Source organism: Trametes versicolor (genome assembly GCF_000271585.1).
Source record: "Trametes versicolor FP-101664 SS1 unplaced genomic scaffold TRAVEscaffold_5, whole genome shotgun sequence".
Classification (NCBI taxonomy): Eukaryota; Fungi; Basidiomycota; class Agaricomycetes; order Polyporales; family Polyporaceae; genus Trametes; species Trametes versicolor.
In genome coordinates this window covers 1,628,600-1,644,194 of record NW_007360325.1, presented here as the reverse complement: position 1 = coordinate 1,644,194, position 15,595 = coordinate 1,628,600, and the positions used below count along the sequence as shown (strand labels likewise).

Below are 15,595 nucleotides of genomic sequence, written 5' to 3'. Positions count from 1 at the left end.
CGACCACGCTTGCGTTATGCGTAGTCTATCCTGCGAAGGTCCAGTTTCCCGCGACGCAGGGCTCTGAGGGTGCGGGTCTATGTCATCCGGTTTGTGCCGCTGGCACACGAAGAGCAAAGTGAGCTTTTCTTCGTGACCCTCCTCACTCTCTAGGTTTAGATCCACGCATCGTTTATGACGTATGGACGAGGCGCCCTTCTATACGGCTCGCAGTCTAGACAGGTGATACCAATACGACTAGCTTTGTGTTCAGCGTCGTCTCGCATGGGCTGTGCTTGCTACCGGAGTTATTCGTCCTAGGATCCCGTGGAAGGTCGCTCGGTCAGGCCTCATCGTCTACTCCCATTTTGACGCATCCTCTCCACTAGACCCCCTCGGCCTCCCCTTCGATCTTGGTGTCGGCCGCCCTCTGTGAGCTCCCCTCTTTCCCCGAGGCACCGAATTTCCCCCAACCACCCGTCGTCTCCGAAGACAGTGACAACAATCGCCACCTGCCACCGAGGCCGCTACCTTTGGTATGGATCCGTGTAAGCCGCACGCCATACGCGGGACGCGCGTGGCTGCCTGGACGGAGGTGAGCATTCTTATGAACCGTGTGGAGCCTAGGGCCGCTCCGCGCTCTTCGTTCTCGCCGTCTAGTCTCCATCTCAACGCATCCTCTCCGCTAGACCTCCCCTGCTTCGATCCCTCTAGACGCTACCCTCTCCGAACTCCCCTTCTTCCCCGAGGTATGCACCCTTTTTCAACTACCGTTCTTCTCCGAGGACCGTGTCGACGATCTACCCCTCCCACCCACGCCTCCATCTGTCTGCGAGGAGTGCTGGAGGGGGCCCTTTGCGATGCATTTCGGGATTGCCTTCATGTCGCCGCAAGATGGAAAACATTACCGGCGCTGGCCCGCGGCAAACACATACGTGACCACATTGGCAAAATTGAAGTCCCGTGCGGATGCAGGCTGCGTATGGTGTGAGTTTGTCTTCGACTGCGGAAACCGCCGGTGGCCTCGCAACTCCGGCAAGATGACCGTCACCGTGCGGGGTACCAAGGATGATGAAGTATCGGGTCGAGGTGATCAAGTGTTATTAGTATACATGGATGGAGAGCATATCGATGGATTATGCATATATACTGCTCCAGGTGCGTCAGGTAGATATAATACCATGATGGAGCTGACGAAGATTACTAGATGACCTCGCCGCATCCTACATCACAACACGGAGCCCCATACTGACCGATGTCAAATCTCCTTGTACCTTGGTCCGTGCAAGACAGCTCATCAACCAGTGTATTGACAAGCACGAGCTCTGCAAAGCTGCGACTTCTCTAAGCCCTCGACTTCCCACGCGGCTTGTGGACTGCACCGACCTCGCTCATCCACGGCTAGTCTCGACACCTGGCCGCCAACACGGCGAGTACCTTGCGCTTAGCTACGTGTGGGGACAGGACCCGGAGCAGACCCGCTACCGGGCAACAACACTTAACCTTTCCACCTATGGACAAGAAATCAACCCCCGTCTTCTCCCCCCGACCATCCGCGATGCGATCTATGTCACACACCAACTCGGCTTCCGATGGCTCTGGGTCGATAGCCTCTGCATCATTCAAGACTCCGATGAGGACAAGGCTCACGAAATCGGTCGCATGCACCACATCTACCGCTACGCACATGTGACGATCATGGCGGCCAGCGCGGAGGGAGTCGGATCGGGCTTTCTCCAGAAGCGAGCTCCTCCAGACGACTTTGTTCTCGGGCTCCCCTTCATCTGCCCTCCCTACCCTCAGAACACATCACAGAAGTTGCAGGTCGGTCAAGTGTATCTCACCCGTGGGTCTGACGTCGACACATCGCATGGCGACGAGCTCGGGTTCATGGCGAGGCGTGCCTGGTGCATGCAGGAGTATCTACTGTCCCCACGTGCCCTCATCTTCGCCCCCAGCACGCTCCTGTTCAGGTGTCTGACCGCTGATGCGGCCGGTGTTGGAAGCTCAGGCTACTCGATAGAGCACGATCTTCGGATACCCACCTCGCTCTTCCTTCCACGAACGGCACCTGCAGCAGAGCCCAATTCCAAGGAGTGGGAGGAGATGTGCGAGGCCTGGATGAATGTTGTCTGGGACTACACGCGCCGCACAGCGAGCGAGGAGTCAGACAAGCTGGTGGCGTGCGCTGCGGTCGCGGAGCAATTCCACTTCGTCCTGGGCTCCGAGTACCTCGCGGGGCTATGGCGCTCGGACACACTCCTCATCCGCCTGCTATGGAAGGCCGACAAGTCCACGGCCGCATCACTTGGGTGCCGACATACTCGCCCTACAGCCTACCGCGCGCCGTCATGGTCATGGGCAGCCATCGATGGACCAGCCTTTTACGATTCTATCTACCCCCTTACGAGCCTGGGATACCGACAACACGTTGCGCTCGCGGAGGTCGCTGGGTGCTGGGTCACAGTCAAAGATCCCGCACTTCCCTTTGGTCGAGTGACGGACGGGGCCCTCGGCCTGCGCGGAACACTGGTACTCTGCCATGGTAGAGCCGCTGAAAAATCACATTACTCGGATTGGTGGACCATCCGAGTCCGAGCCCTGCCGACTTTCGAGCAAGTACGGCGCCAGTGGCAGCGTGGACTTCGGGGCTTGATCTCGGATGAAGCAGACGGCATGTACTCGACAAACCCAGGGGGCTACGCATCAGTCATCATGGACGACGATGTCGACGAACTGCCGGAGAAGATGTGGCTCGTGCCGTTTCTGCGGACCAAGTCGACTTCCAATAACGACGTGCAGGGGATCGCGCTCCAGCTCGCTCCTCCGTCGAACGGCTCAGGGTCTGCACCCGAGAAGATTCGCTTTCGGAGGATTGGTTACTTCGTGAACTTCGTCAAAGGTGCAAGACCCGGCAAGGCCTATATGGAGCATCCACTGTGGGATCCGCTAACTCGGGCGGTGAAGATGGGAGAGCCCCCATGGGTGGACATTGAGATCATATGAGCGAACGGTGCTTGCCTGTAGTCTGTCGCTGTGTCGGGCTCGGGAGGGCATGGACAATGTCTTGCGGTTAGGAGAGAGTCATTTTCGTATACGCCGTCGGTTATGGTCTTGCAATACGTCCCTCTTTGGATTCCGCGATGTTCTTATGTAGTATACCTCTTGATCTACAGTGTATAGTATTCACGGGCAACGCGTCGATATTGGATCTTGTAGAGCTTGTCAAGGTGTGCACTAGGGGGAGGAAGCTCAGTATCCGCTACTTTACGTCGCAGACAACCCGCACAGATCTAAAATATATATATTCCACCGATGAGGCCATCGCTTATTACATCTATACCGTAACTGTAGTAACTACACGTCGCGCGAGTTCACCGTTGCCCAAGACGAGTGCGCACTTACTGAACAGAGACAGCTCCGAAAATCTGCGATGGCCTAGAGCACCTACACCGCATTCTTCACGTCAACGGACGCGCGCAGGGGCGTAGGAGCGTAGTCCGCCCTATAAAGAACCAGCTCATCGTGGGTCGGGTTGGCAGGCCACCAGAGGATCATCTGCGCGCCCTCTGCGGCGAACGAGCCGAGTTAGATGAGAGTGATCTACCAAGACAATCAAGCGTGTTAGTCCAGCATCGCGGGGGCTGAAAGCACTCGCCTCGAGGTACCATGCAGAGTCTGTCTCGCACGAGATGAAGTTGATGATGCCCTTCATGAGCACGCAATACCTCAGATAGCCAGAGAGACGCGAGCGAACGAGCCACGAGCGCATACCAATCATAGTCGCTGTCGTAGCGTAGGCCTAGGATGGACAAATCAACGAACCTCTTCTCCGACGAGATCAGGATCAGCTATCCACACAACCGCGCGCCTTCACGAAGCTTCACGCTCCTGAAGGTGGCCTCCGCGCATAAGACGTTGGGAGCTGGTGTCGAGCATTTAAAATACGCGTTCTCCCGCGCGCCGACTCGACCTCGTTGAACGCACCCCATGCCGGGCTGTTCACGACGATGTCGGTTATGTCTAACGCAAGGTCTCGACCTGTGCATGCATCGATAGTTTCTGCGGGTTTGTTGAAGGCCCTAGGAGCTGGTGTTGAGCATTCAGATTGTGCACACCCTGCCGGACGCGCCGACTCGACCTCGCCAGACGTACCTCATACTGGGTTGTTCACAACGACGCCGTATACGCCTGACGTGGAGTATTGACCTGTGCGCATGCATCGATCGTTTGCGCGGGTTTGCTGACGTAGTAGTGCGTGGACACACATGAGCGGACCTTCCGAGGGTGCCGCGCCATCAGCTTCTCGTCGAGCGGAACAAGACGGCAAGCTGGTGGCAATGTTAACTCAGCGAGTGCGAGCTCGATGAGCATGCAGCGACGAGCAGAGCCGAGCAGCGGGATGGGCCGTCCGCCGATCGCGCGAGCAGAGATCTTCCCGTCACCAACGGCCGCGATGGAAGTAGGACGCGTGTTCGAGAGGCGGGTGACGACAGCGAGAGCTCCTAGAAAAGATTTACGATCGGAATGGCGCCACATGAGAGGTGGGATGGTGGCGACACCCACTCGCGTCGACTGCATCGCGTATGAAACCGCTTGAGAACGGCGAGACCTGTAGCTCGTCGACTGGCGCCATAGAACGGAGGGTGCATGTATCCCGGTGCATGCAAATTGGTCGCTACGTCCCGAGCGAAGGCGTTAGACAAATTGCCGGAGCGCGAGATCAACGAGACGTATGCTGGAGCAGGGAACGTGCGTGCGGTTTGATGTTGTACAGTCCCGGTGTCGCGACATGCGGTCGATGCAGACTTCGACGAAAGAGCCTATGATTGAGGACGCCAATACGCGCGCGCTGTTGCACTGAGGACACCTATGCAAGCGAGGTTCTTGGTGCATTTCTCGTCCACATAGGCTAGTGGTGCACATACCGATAATGTCGAGGGAGGTTTCTCTGCGGCCTTCACCCGTACCAGCGGACGAGATGCGGCATGAGAAGGGACGGAGGTCGGTGAGGAGGTACCCGGCTGGTAAGCGGCATGGACGGCACAAAAAAGGCATGCGATAGCATTGCACGAGCGGTAGTAGCATCGTGAGACGAACATGTCGGATTCCCTCTAAGGGCGCGAAGGGGTGGTGTATGTATGCGTGCAGCCGAAGATCGGTTCGGGCTACGCAGATGTTGTAAGTACGGCCTGATGACATATGTACCAAGAACGCACCTTGTGCTCACGTATAGCAAATACATCCCTTCCCGAAAGGTGGCGCATGCATCGACTGCCGTGAAACGATGCGCGGGCTGGCGGAGGGGAATGAGGGATAATACCCACTTCCGGGGAGTGGGAATCGTCGTGGGTTTCGAGAGCAACTAGCACACAGCCGGGGGAAGGGTTCAACAGCATGCGCGAGGGTAGGCAGAAGATAGTGCAGGTGCAGGGTGCAGAAAAGGCGAGAGATGCGAAGGAGAACAGCGCTGAAAGACACGTCAAAACGTTTCTGGATGGGGCGAGGTCGAGGTGCTCTCGGAAGACGCTCCAGCGGGCAAAGCTTGAGCAAGGCGGGGAAAACGGAGAGTGAGCGAAGACGGCCATGGGTAAGGATCATGCTTGAGACGAGGGTGGGAAGCACTCGGGCTGTGCGTGAGCGATAAGGTAGACTTGTATTACGTTGCTTGAGACGACCAACGGCGATGAGGGCACAAGTACTGGCATCGAAGGACTTAGAGGAGAGAGGAGGGAGTGGAGCGTCGAAGTTGACCCCGTTGTTCTCGGTGATCAACATTGCTTATCTAAGCACAAAATCCCGCGGTCCTCTGCGAGTTGACGGAGGCGCTGGGAGGATCCTGCTTTGAACGACCACGACCATCGCCGACGACGACGGCCTATCACGCTACGGACGGGTTGGCACTGCCCAGGTCACCCAAACTAGCGAGCAGGCATGGTGAAGAGCAGCACTGGCACTTCAAGTTGACCACCGTGAGTGTGCCATTCCGAATCACCCCGCTCGCGAAAGCCCTCAGCGGTGTACCGTGCACCCGTACTAAGTACTGAACCATCCAGGCTGATTTATGGCTGGAATGCCTAGTGATACGTGGGTCGAGTTCCCCATACCTCTCGGGCAGCCTCTTCACGGCCCTCCTCGACGTATCTCCAAATTCTCGAAGCCGCCCTCCCGCTGGCTCCGCTCGACGCGCTCTGATGCGCAGCTGCCGCCTCCCAGAAGTACGCTTATCTCCTTCATGAAGGCACACCCGATCCTCTGCCGGAGCTAGTGGCTGAGATAAAGTAAGTGCATGCCGGCGGCTAGGGCGTGGTCTGGCAGCGTCGGTTCGTACGCACGGAGGCGACAGCAGCGCAAAGTCTGACACTCTTATGTTTACCCAGGCTGGCAAGATCGAATTTTACCGCGCCGGACGAAATCCAAAAGTATGTCGCCGACGGAGAGCTTTACCTTCGCGTAGACGTGTACACGACGACAGGTGAGTTTCCATGTGCGGCATAGATACCCGTGCACACCACCTACTCACTTCTCTGTGTCACCATCGTCCAGATCCGCCCCAACCCTCTCGCAGGTTTTGCGCACACCCGAATCCGTGACGGGAAATGATTCCGCATCCGTTTCCACTTCGTACCGGAAGCGGATAGCGCGCCTCGGCGTGGGCTGCGTGGGTGCTATTCTCGCAAGTTTTGAGACCTGGTCTCGGCCTGGGATATGCGGTACAGCGATAGATCTAGGTTCGTGTCCTGTGCTCCTGGGGGCTGCGGCTGACCAGCGCGCGACAGCGCATGCTAGCGCTTCTCGTGGCGACCTCCCATACGCCCACCCGTTTCTGACTCATACATTAATTGCGGCGTACGATCGGACTGTATAGGTATGTGGACCGTGCGCATGCGCACGAAGACAGCTGACATTTGAGCCAGATAGCGATGTAGAACCAACCACATAACTTTGCGTTCCGCACCGCCACCTCGGGCTGTGCTTGCCGCTCATCCTAGGAACCTTAGAAGGTTGCTCCGCCATCGCTCTCAGTGTACAATTTCATCCCTCGCAATGCAATTCGTCCTATCTCTACCTGCCATACACCTGATGTGCCGCTCGCTGCAAAGAACGACATAGCGCTCGATCACATCCGCCCGTCGGGGTAGTGCTCGCCGGCTTCGCACGATCGAGCATCGCCCATCTGTCAACATCCGAATGTCTGCGACAAGTCAGGCTTCTCTGACTCTCTGTTCGCTCCACCACGCGGTCTGGCTGTGTAGCTGGGCGAAAATAGCACAGCTTGCGCAGGACCCGCGCGACTACCTAGAGGGTGGCTGGCAGTCCGGCGAACCTTAGTGTGAATACTGGGCCGCGTCTCCTTCATTCTCGTCTACTCTTCACTAGACCTCCCCTTCTTCGATCCCCACCTACGCCGCCCTCTCCCAGATCCCCTCCCCTCCAAGGAGTTCACCTTCTCCGAACCACCCTTCGTTACTGAGGACGGTGCTCACAATCGCCGCATGTCGGACTCGCCTCTAGGGCATATGGCTGAGCATGGACCGCACGGAATGCGCAGTACGCGCATGCCTGCTTGGATGGAGGTACGTGTTTCTATAAACCGTGTGGAGGCTAGGGCTGCCCCGCGCCCTTCGTCCTCTCTATTTTCTTCCATCTTAATATATTCTCTGCTAGACCTCCCCCTCGATCGGTATAGACGCTACCCTCTCCGAACTTCCCTTCTTCCCGGAGGAATGCACCCTCTCCCAATTCCCCTTCTTCTCTGAGGACCGTGTCGACGATCTACCCCTCCCGCCTACACCTCCGTCTGTCTGCGAGGAGTGCTGGAAGGGACCCTTTGCGATGCATTTCGGGATTCCGTGCATGTCGCCACAGGACGGGAAATGGTACCGACACTGGCCCGAGGAGATCACATATGTGACCACGGTGGGAAAATTGAAGGCCCGTGCCAATGCCGGCTGCGTATGGTGTCGGTTCATCCTTGGCCACCGCATGCATCACGAGACTGATACTGTAACCGTCACGGTGTGGGGCACTAGGGAGAAGTGGCTATGGGTAGAATGTCATTTGGATTATCAAAAATTACATGTGAAAATCAACGGAAGCGAGTACGGTGGCTTTATAGCCATATATACAGCTCCAGGTGCGTCAGGTAGATTATTTAGCACCAGGATGGAGCTGACAAATATCTCTAGATGACCCCGCAGCATCCTACATCACAACACGAAGGCCTATTCTAGACGTCAAATCCCCTCGCGCCTTGGCCCTCGCAAGGCAGACGATCGACGAGTGCATTGAAAAACATGAGTGCTGCAGACGTGCAGCTTCCCCGAGCCCTCGACTTCCCACACGGCTTGTGGACTGCACCAACCTCGCTCATCCACGACTAGTTTCGGCACCCGGCGGCGAACACGGCCAATACCTTGCGCTTAGCTACGTGTGGGGAAAGGACTCGGAGCAGACACCCTATCGAACAACCACATCCAACTTATCCACCTACGAACACAGAATCGACCCGCGTGTTCTCCCCTTGACCATCCGCGACGCGATCTATGTCACGCACAAACTCGGCTTCCGGTGGCTCTGGGTCGACAGCCTGTGTATCATCCAGGACTCGGACTCGGACAAGACACACGAAATCGGCCGCATGCACCACGTCTACCGCTATGCACATGTGACGATCATGGCGGGCAGCGCGGAAGGAGTCGGCTCGGGCTTTCTCCAGAAGCGATCTCCTCCAGACGACGTCGCTCTCCCCTTCATCTGCCCTCCCTATCCTCCTAACTCTACGGAGCACCAGTACGACCATTTGCTACCACAGAAGCTGCAGGTCGGTCAGGTGTACCTCACAACTTCTGAGGATAGGCCCGGGGTGAAGGCGTACGAAGACGAGCTCGGGTGCATGGCAACACGCGCCTGGTGCATGCAAGAGTACCTGTTGTCCCCACGTGCCCTCATCTTCACCCCCAGAACGATCCTGTTTAGGTGTCTGACCGCCAAGGCTGGCACAGTGGGTGTTAGCAACCTACACTACTCCATATGGGGCGAGCCTCGCATACCCATCTCACTCTTCCTCCCACCAACGGCACCTGCACCAGAGCCTGATTCGAAGGAGTGGCGGGAGATGTGCCGAGCCTGGGCGTATGTTATCGAGGACTACACCCGCCGCACAGCGAGCGACCCGTTGGACAAGCTGGTCGCGTGTGCTGCCGTTGCGGAGCAATTCCATCGTGCCCTGGGGTCTGAGTACCTCGCAGGGTTCTGGCGCTCGGATGCGCTCCTCGTCCACTTGCTATGGGAGGCTAAGCATGGCGACTGGGATACTAGGGGGACGGGAAAAGTATGCGGACACCGACATGCTCGTCCAGCAGCCTACCGCGCGCCGTCATGGTCGTGGGCAGCAATCGATGGACCAACCTCCCACTTTGGTGCCAACCAATGCGCTCTGCTCCTTGGAGACCCACGAACTGTTGCGCTCGCAAAGGTCGCTGAGTGCTGGGTTGCACTCGAACACCCCGAGCTTCGCTTCGGTCGGGTGACGGACGGGGCCCTCGTCCTGCGTGGAGCACCGATACTATGCAATAGTAGCCTTGCTATCAACCTTTCCAGCTTTTATAGCCTCCCTATACCGTCTTTCGGGGAAGTACGGCACCAGTGGCAGTGTGGACTTGGGGGCTTGATTTTGGATGAAGAAGACGACATCTACCTGACGAAACCAGGGGAGCACGACACAGCAATTCTTACCATGGACTGTGATGTCGACGAACTGCCGGGGAGGATGTGGCTTGTCCCATTTGTGCGAAAAAAGTGGGATGTTTTCGACCAGCCTCGGGAGGACAGCGTGCATGGGATTGCCCTCGAGCTCGCTCCTCCATCAGACACCTTAGGGTCTTCACCCAAGAAGAGTCGCTTTCGGAGAATTGGTTACTTTTCGGACCGCATCCACGCGGCGACACCCGGCGAGGACTTCCAGGAGCATCCACTGTGGGATCCGCTAACTAGGGCGGTGAAGATGGGAGAGTTGCCGTGGATGGACATTGAGATCGTTTGAACGGATTGTGCTTGCATGTAATTTATCGCTGTCTCCAGTTTGGGAGGGCATGGACATTGGCGGCTTACGGTCACGACAGATTGTGTACGTATATATGCTGTTGGTGTCGGTTTTGCAACATGACTCTTTGATTGTGATTCCGCAATGTTCCTACGTCTCAACTCTGAAGTATACCTCTCGGTCACCAGTGTAGGCCAACGGATCGATACTTCATGTAGAGGAGGTTGTCTAAACATGCGCTAGGGGCAGGATACATTACCAGACCCATTTGTATCCGAATCAACTCAGCAATATTTGTCGTGCCGTCACGCACAGTATCCACTACTTTTTGGATTGCGGACAACCCGCACTGATCTAAGATAAATATCTTCTATTAGTCCTCCCATCATTGCATCTCTACCGCAACTGTACTTACCACACGTAAACACACTTCACGATCCCCTTTACTTGCGCCCTCATTCAGATTCTCCTGGTAGAACTCGTGCCTTCCAGTCAGCAGCGACTCGGCGAGCATACCGTTGCCCACAACAAGCGCGTCATTACCGGAAAGGGCGTATAGAAGCAGCTCCGGAACACCCGTGATAACTTAGAAACCTACTCCATCACGGTATTCTTCGCGTCGCCCAGAGGGTGCCGTCCGCACCGCATCGGATGGGCATCCAGCTTGTCGTATGTCGGATGTGCGGTCCACCAGAGTCTCATCTGTTCGCCCTCTGCGGCGAACGAGCCGAGATAGAAAAGAATGATCTGCGAGGACGTCAGTCTAGCGGCGCGGGACCGAAAGCACTCGTCTAGAGGTCTCATGCAGTCTGTCTCGCACCCGATGGAGCCAGGAGGGAACCCTGGACAGGCACGCAATGCATGAGAAAGTTAGGCACGCGAGAAGGAAACGAAGCGCGAGCACGTACCGGATCCGAGGTCGCTGTCGTAGCCTAGGCTGGATCGACCGACCGACTTGTTTCACGTTCCTGAAAGTAGCCTCCGCGAGGGAGACGTTCGCGTGCAATGGAACACCCCAGGAGCTGTTGTCAAGCATTCGAAATACGCACATCCCCGCCCTGCGCGCCGAATGCACTTCATCAATAGTTTCCGATGCGGGCCTGTTGACGTAATGCTTGAACATGAGAGAGCGGTCTAGGAGTAGTCCTTAACGATAGCGGACTCAGTGAGGGCGCGTGCAGACAAGTAGATGTGACGTTGATCGGCGAAGTGGTGAGCACGCTGTCAGGAGACGTGTATCGTAGACCCACTGCGCGAAACCCTGGGAGATAACGCGATGTCTAAGCCGATTGCGGCTCAGTCATCGTTCCCTGTAATCTCTCGACTACGCATTTGACTTCGTCTTGTCAGTCTACGGCCGAGCGGGGATGTGATGGATTTTTTATCACCTGGAGACACGGGGACGGATGTGCAATGTATTAGCAACCGGCTGCGGTGCGAGCAGAGCATACCAGCTAGTGCACTTACCACGCCAAGTGCCTTTGGTTCTTTGCGCAGAAATGTGCTCCCGGAAGGCAACATCCACAGCTTTAGTCTACGGACGACCTTAGCTACAGTACGCATTACGTGGAATGATCATATAATGTACGAAATAACTTAGCGGAACGCACCATGAGCCATGTCAGGGGGTGTTGAGGTACGAGACGTCGAGCTTCCACGACGCGTTACCGGCCAGGTCTCTACGCGGTGAAACTCCTTCACTGGTATAGCCATCCTTGCAAAAACGCCGCCGATGTGAGCGCGGTGTGGCATCGTGCCCATTGCAGATAGTTGAGGATGCTCCGGAGAAGCGGCACGCGAATGCGGAGGTTACTTGAGCGCTGGACATTGCACGCGGGAAAGACAAGTTCGAGGTCCTCCGCCACCGACGGCTGGCATTCAAACCTATCGTGCGAGTTGGTGATTCCAGGGCAATCATGTCGGGACTTCCTGGGTATCTACCGTCAGAATGGTTCCGTGTGAGGGGTAAGATGGAGACGATACGCACTCGGTTTGACTGCTTTTTACTAGGCTGGTGGAACAAGCGACGATTTGTTTCTCGTCGGAGGCCCGGCGCGCGATGACACGTAGGCTGCATGTGCCCTAGTGCAAACGAGCTGACCGCTGCCGTCGCGGAGACTCGGGCATGCTGCTGGGTACGAGGTCCACGAGTCACACGCCGGCGCCGCGCGACGTACGCACGGTTGACAGCGTCACATGGTACCTGCGTCGCGATCGACGGTAGATACCCGCGAGAGCAGCGGTCAGGGAGGCAGGCAGAAGCGCAGCGATGTTGTTGCACGGCGCCTATGAACGCGTGGTTGTTAGTGCACTCCAACGGCCGCGTGAGCTGGTGCTACGCATACCAGTAGATGCGAGGATTTCCCTGCCGTTCGGACTTGGCATGCGGCTGCCATTGGTAGACGGCACAAGGATGAACAGCAGTTCGTGCGGAGAGGTCTTCGCCTAGTGAACGGCATGGCGGGCATAAGGAATACTTACGAGCTTTGCGCAAGCCGCAGCGCCAGCGTTATCCTATAGCTAGCACGCTGCATACCGTTGAATTGTGCGTGTGGTATGATGCGCATGGCGACAGATTCAGATCTCTGAGAACATTGTGAGTACGGTCTGAGTATGGGCAGGCTATAAACACACTTTGCACGAGTACAAACCGTCTTTCTCCTTTCCAGATAGGCAACGCATGCGTCGGCGGGTGTGGATTGACGCGAGGGACAGCGATGGGCGAGGGACATCGAGATGCGCAATGAGAGTTGTGGGCGTCTTGCAGGCCAGAGATGAGGATCTCTGAGACTTTGAGTGCGAGTCATTCAAGGGTATTGGAGCGAGTCGCGCACGCGTACGAGGGCGGAGGTGGACGGAGAGCACGCGAGCGCAGAGCAGGGAGTGCAGGCGCGGGGCGTAGGAAAGACAAGCGATACAGAGGGTAACGGTGCCGAAAGAAATAAGTCGTGACTGAGGCAAAGTAGAATGGCTGCTGGAGGAATCCCTGTTGGGCAGAGTTCGTGCGCGATGGAGAGACCAGAGTAATAGGGCAGTCGTGAGGGGAGACGAGTCGGATTGAGGGACACGAGGCCCGGGGGGCTTCCAAACGCCTGGACGGCGGTGTGTCGTCGAGTAGACATGCATCTGAAAACGCGTCAACTTGCTGCTTGGAACAGCGAAGTGCAGCAGTATCGAAGGCTACGAAGCGCAGGAGGACCACGGTAGTGTCGAGGAGAGAGACCGCAAGCCGACTCCGCGCCTCTCGGAAATAAGCGCGCTTATCTAAGCGTACAATCCCGCGAGGCGCGGAGTACTCAGGAGGCGCTGGGCGACGCTGCTCACTCAGACCAGTGCGACTACCGACGCCCTACTTCGAGTTCTCATCTCGCATGGACGCTCATTGCCTTTCTCTGATCTCTTTTCGTCTTGGTTGCTTTGATTCTGTTCGACTGGCTCCTTAATGGTGTTTTATAGCTGCCATCAAGCCGTGGAAGGCGGCGTTCGTCCTTGAAAGGGCGTCAGCTGCAGCTCTCGCGCTGAGTGGTGTGTCCGTCCCCTCCTTCGAACATCAATGCTCTACTAAATACACAACTGAATCGCAGATGGTCTCCCACTGTTATAGCTCTCCGTATGCATCTCGCTCCGTCTTCAGGGCCCGGGCATCGCACGTTCACCAGCAGCAAGCCGTCGCGCTCCAACTACGTCGCACTCGTCTACCGTTTGCGCGCGCACCTGCACGGCGATCCCTTTCGTCGTTTCTCGCAGCACTCTCTACATCTCTATTCCCAACCAAGATGGCCAGCGCGCACCGCCGACGTAGCACATTCGTAGGAAAAGGCGGCGATTGGCACGGAGTTCCGCAAGACCGCGCGCTGGATGTCGTGTATAGGCTCTACATATAGGTGCGTTCTGTTTTGACATTTGCCTGAGGAGAACTGGTGACATCAACATTCCGACCGTCTCTATAGATAGTTGAATGGCCAACTGCGCCTGTCCAAGGTGCCCCCGTGTGCGGCACCAGCCTCGCTCTCAGTCGGTTCTATGGCGCGATGCAGTCCCACAGCTCTGTGGTGTCCTTTGAACACGCGTACCCAGCTTGAGCCGTGCCCGTACGCATCCTGAACACCTCTCGTGCTCTGCATTACTCTACGTCATCTTCGAGAACACTGCCTAGTCCTCTACCCTGCTCTTTGCCCCGTACACCCTCCTGCGCAAGTACCCCGACGCGACTGTTAAACTCTGCTACGCACTCGTCGACAGTTCATGCCCTATACCTCCCCGCCACGCTGTCTCGCACCTCTTCGCAGCCCGTCGCGCATCTGCACAAGCTGCGCGTAGCGTGACGGGCCGTTGTGGGCGACTACCCGCGGCGCCGCGACATCTCCCGCCCGGTCAACTCGTCCCGTGCGGTGTCATCGCAATCATGTCCGAAGGGGTCTCTACGGAGTATCTTGCAAGTCTCTGGTGCGACTGCCTGCTTAGCGACATGCTGAGATGTCTAAGCGTCCCCGGGCGGCAACATCACACGTCCCGACTCCCGCCGCATACTGCGTGCTGTCGTTATTGGGGGCGGCTTAGACGCGGTGGCCTGAAACACGCTGAGAGTCTGTGGACGTCGTTGTGGAGGTCGTGGGTGCAAAACCGTGCCCACGAGAGTCACCGCGGTGCTCGTCAACGGCTCGCAAGACCCCCACTCTTCCGCGAGGGCTATTGCGCTGGACTGGTATGTTATTCACGGTCCCGTTCGCTGTTGAATTCGCGCGTCTCTGCGCTCATCAAGAATGTCTTACAAGCATAGATCTACCGGATTGTACCAGGCATCGCATACACGTGTGTCCTCTACGTCAACCCTCATCGGCAGCACGCAGACTAGATCTCCGTAGGTCGCAGAAAACAAACATCTCGTAGGCTAAATCCGATCAACGTGTATACAATGCAACGTGGCGGTGTTCTTCCGCGTACTTCGAGGGGCAGAGGACATAGCTTCTGTCACCTTCAGGAACTGCTGTTGTTATGCGGTGCGTCTGCCATATCCTTCCTGTCTGACTCACGGAAGTTCTAATCCCGTAGGTTTACAGATAAGCCTCTCGATCGGCGCTGGGCTATGCGCACACCTTCACGACCACATCGCGTTCCCTTCAACAAGTCTCGCCCGCATCGCTCCCACATTTCCTTATCTCGCTCTAAGGACGCTTGCCCCGTGCGTAGTCCGGCCTGCGAAGGTTCTGTGTCCTGCGAATCGGAGCTTTGAGAGTGTGGGCCAAGGCGTCTACCTTGTACTGCTAGCGCACGACGAACCGATAGCGCCTATTTTTGCGACCCCTTCCAGGCCTCACTCTCCAGGTTCCCATCCACGCACTGATGGCAGCGTACGGGCGAGGCACGTAGGTACGTGAATCGTACACATGCGCACTGCTATACGGCTGACAGTCCAGGTAGATATTCACAATACGACTAGCTTTGCGTTCTGTGTCCTCTCACATAGGCTGTGCTTGCTACTCGAGCGCTTCGTCTTATTAGGCTCCTGTCGAAGGTCTCTCGGACATCACTCTCCGTGTACAGCCTTATCTTCTGCAATGCATGCTTCTT

The 15,595-nt window shown here is 56.9% G+C and overlaps 3 protein-coding genes across 3 annotated transcripts; all 3 read left to right on the top strand.

The window, feature by feature from the left end:
• Positions 1–1,091: 1,091 nt before the first annotated feature.
• TRAVEDRAFT_46869 (HET-domain-containing protein) lies at positions 1,092–2,985 on the top strand (the record flags this gene model as incomplete). The annotated part of the gene is made up of 2 exons (XM_008039232.1): positions 1,092–1,137; positions 1,187–2,985. 2 exons carry the CDS (start codon positions 1,092–1,094, stop codon positions 2,983–2,985), a joined length of 1,845 nt encoding a protein of 614 aa, XP_008037423.1.
• Positions 2,986–5,841: 2,856 nt separating this feature from the next.
• On the top strand, positions 5,842–7,052 carry TRAVEDRAFT_28680 (uncharacterized protein). Its single transcript, XM_008039054.1, has 6 exons — positions 5,842–5,951; positions 6,036–6,260; positions 6,360–6,454; positions 6,526–6,710; positions 6,759–6,847; positions 6,897–7,052. The coding sequence occupies exon 2, from the start codon at positions 6,053–6,055 to the stop codon at positions 6,245–6,247; it is 195 nt and encodes a 64-aa protein (XP_008037245.1). The 5' UTR covers positions 5,842–5,951; positions 6,036–6,052; the 3' UTR covers positions 6,248–6,260; positions 6,360–6,454; positions 6,526–6,710; positions 6,759–6,847; positions 6,897–7,052.
• Positions 7,053–8,392: 1,340 nt separating this feature from the next.
• Positions 8,393–9,535, top strand: TRAVEDRAFT_86531 (HET-domain-containing protein; the record flags this gene model as incomplete). Its single annotated transcript, XM_008039668.1, has 2 exons — positions 8,393–8,772; positions 8,839–9,535. Coding segments are annotated over 2 exons (1,077 nt in total), but the record flags the coding sequence as incomplete, so codon positions are not given.
• Positions 9,536–15,595: the final 6,060 nt, after the last annotated feature.

Coding starts and splice junctions, on each gene's coding strand:
- TRAVEDRAFT_28680 (XM_008039054.1), top strand. CDS start 6,053: ATGCCTAGTGATACGTGGGTCGAGTTCCCCATACCTCTCGGGCAGCCT.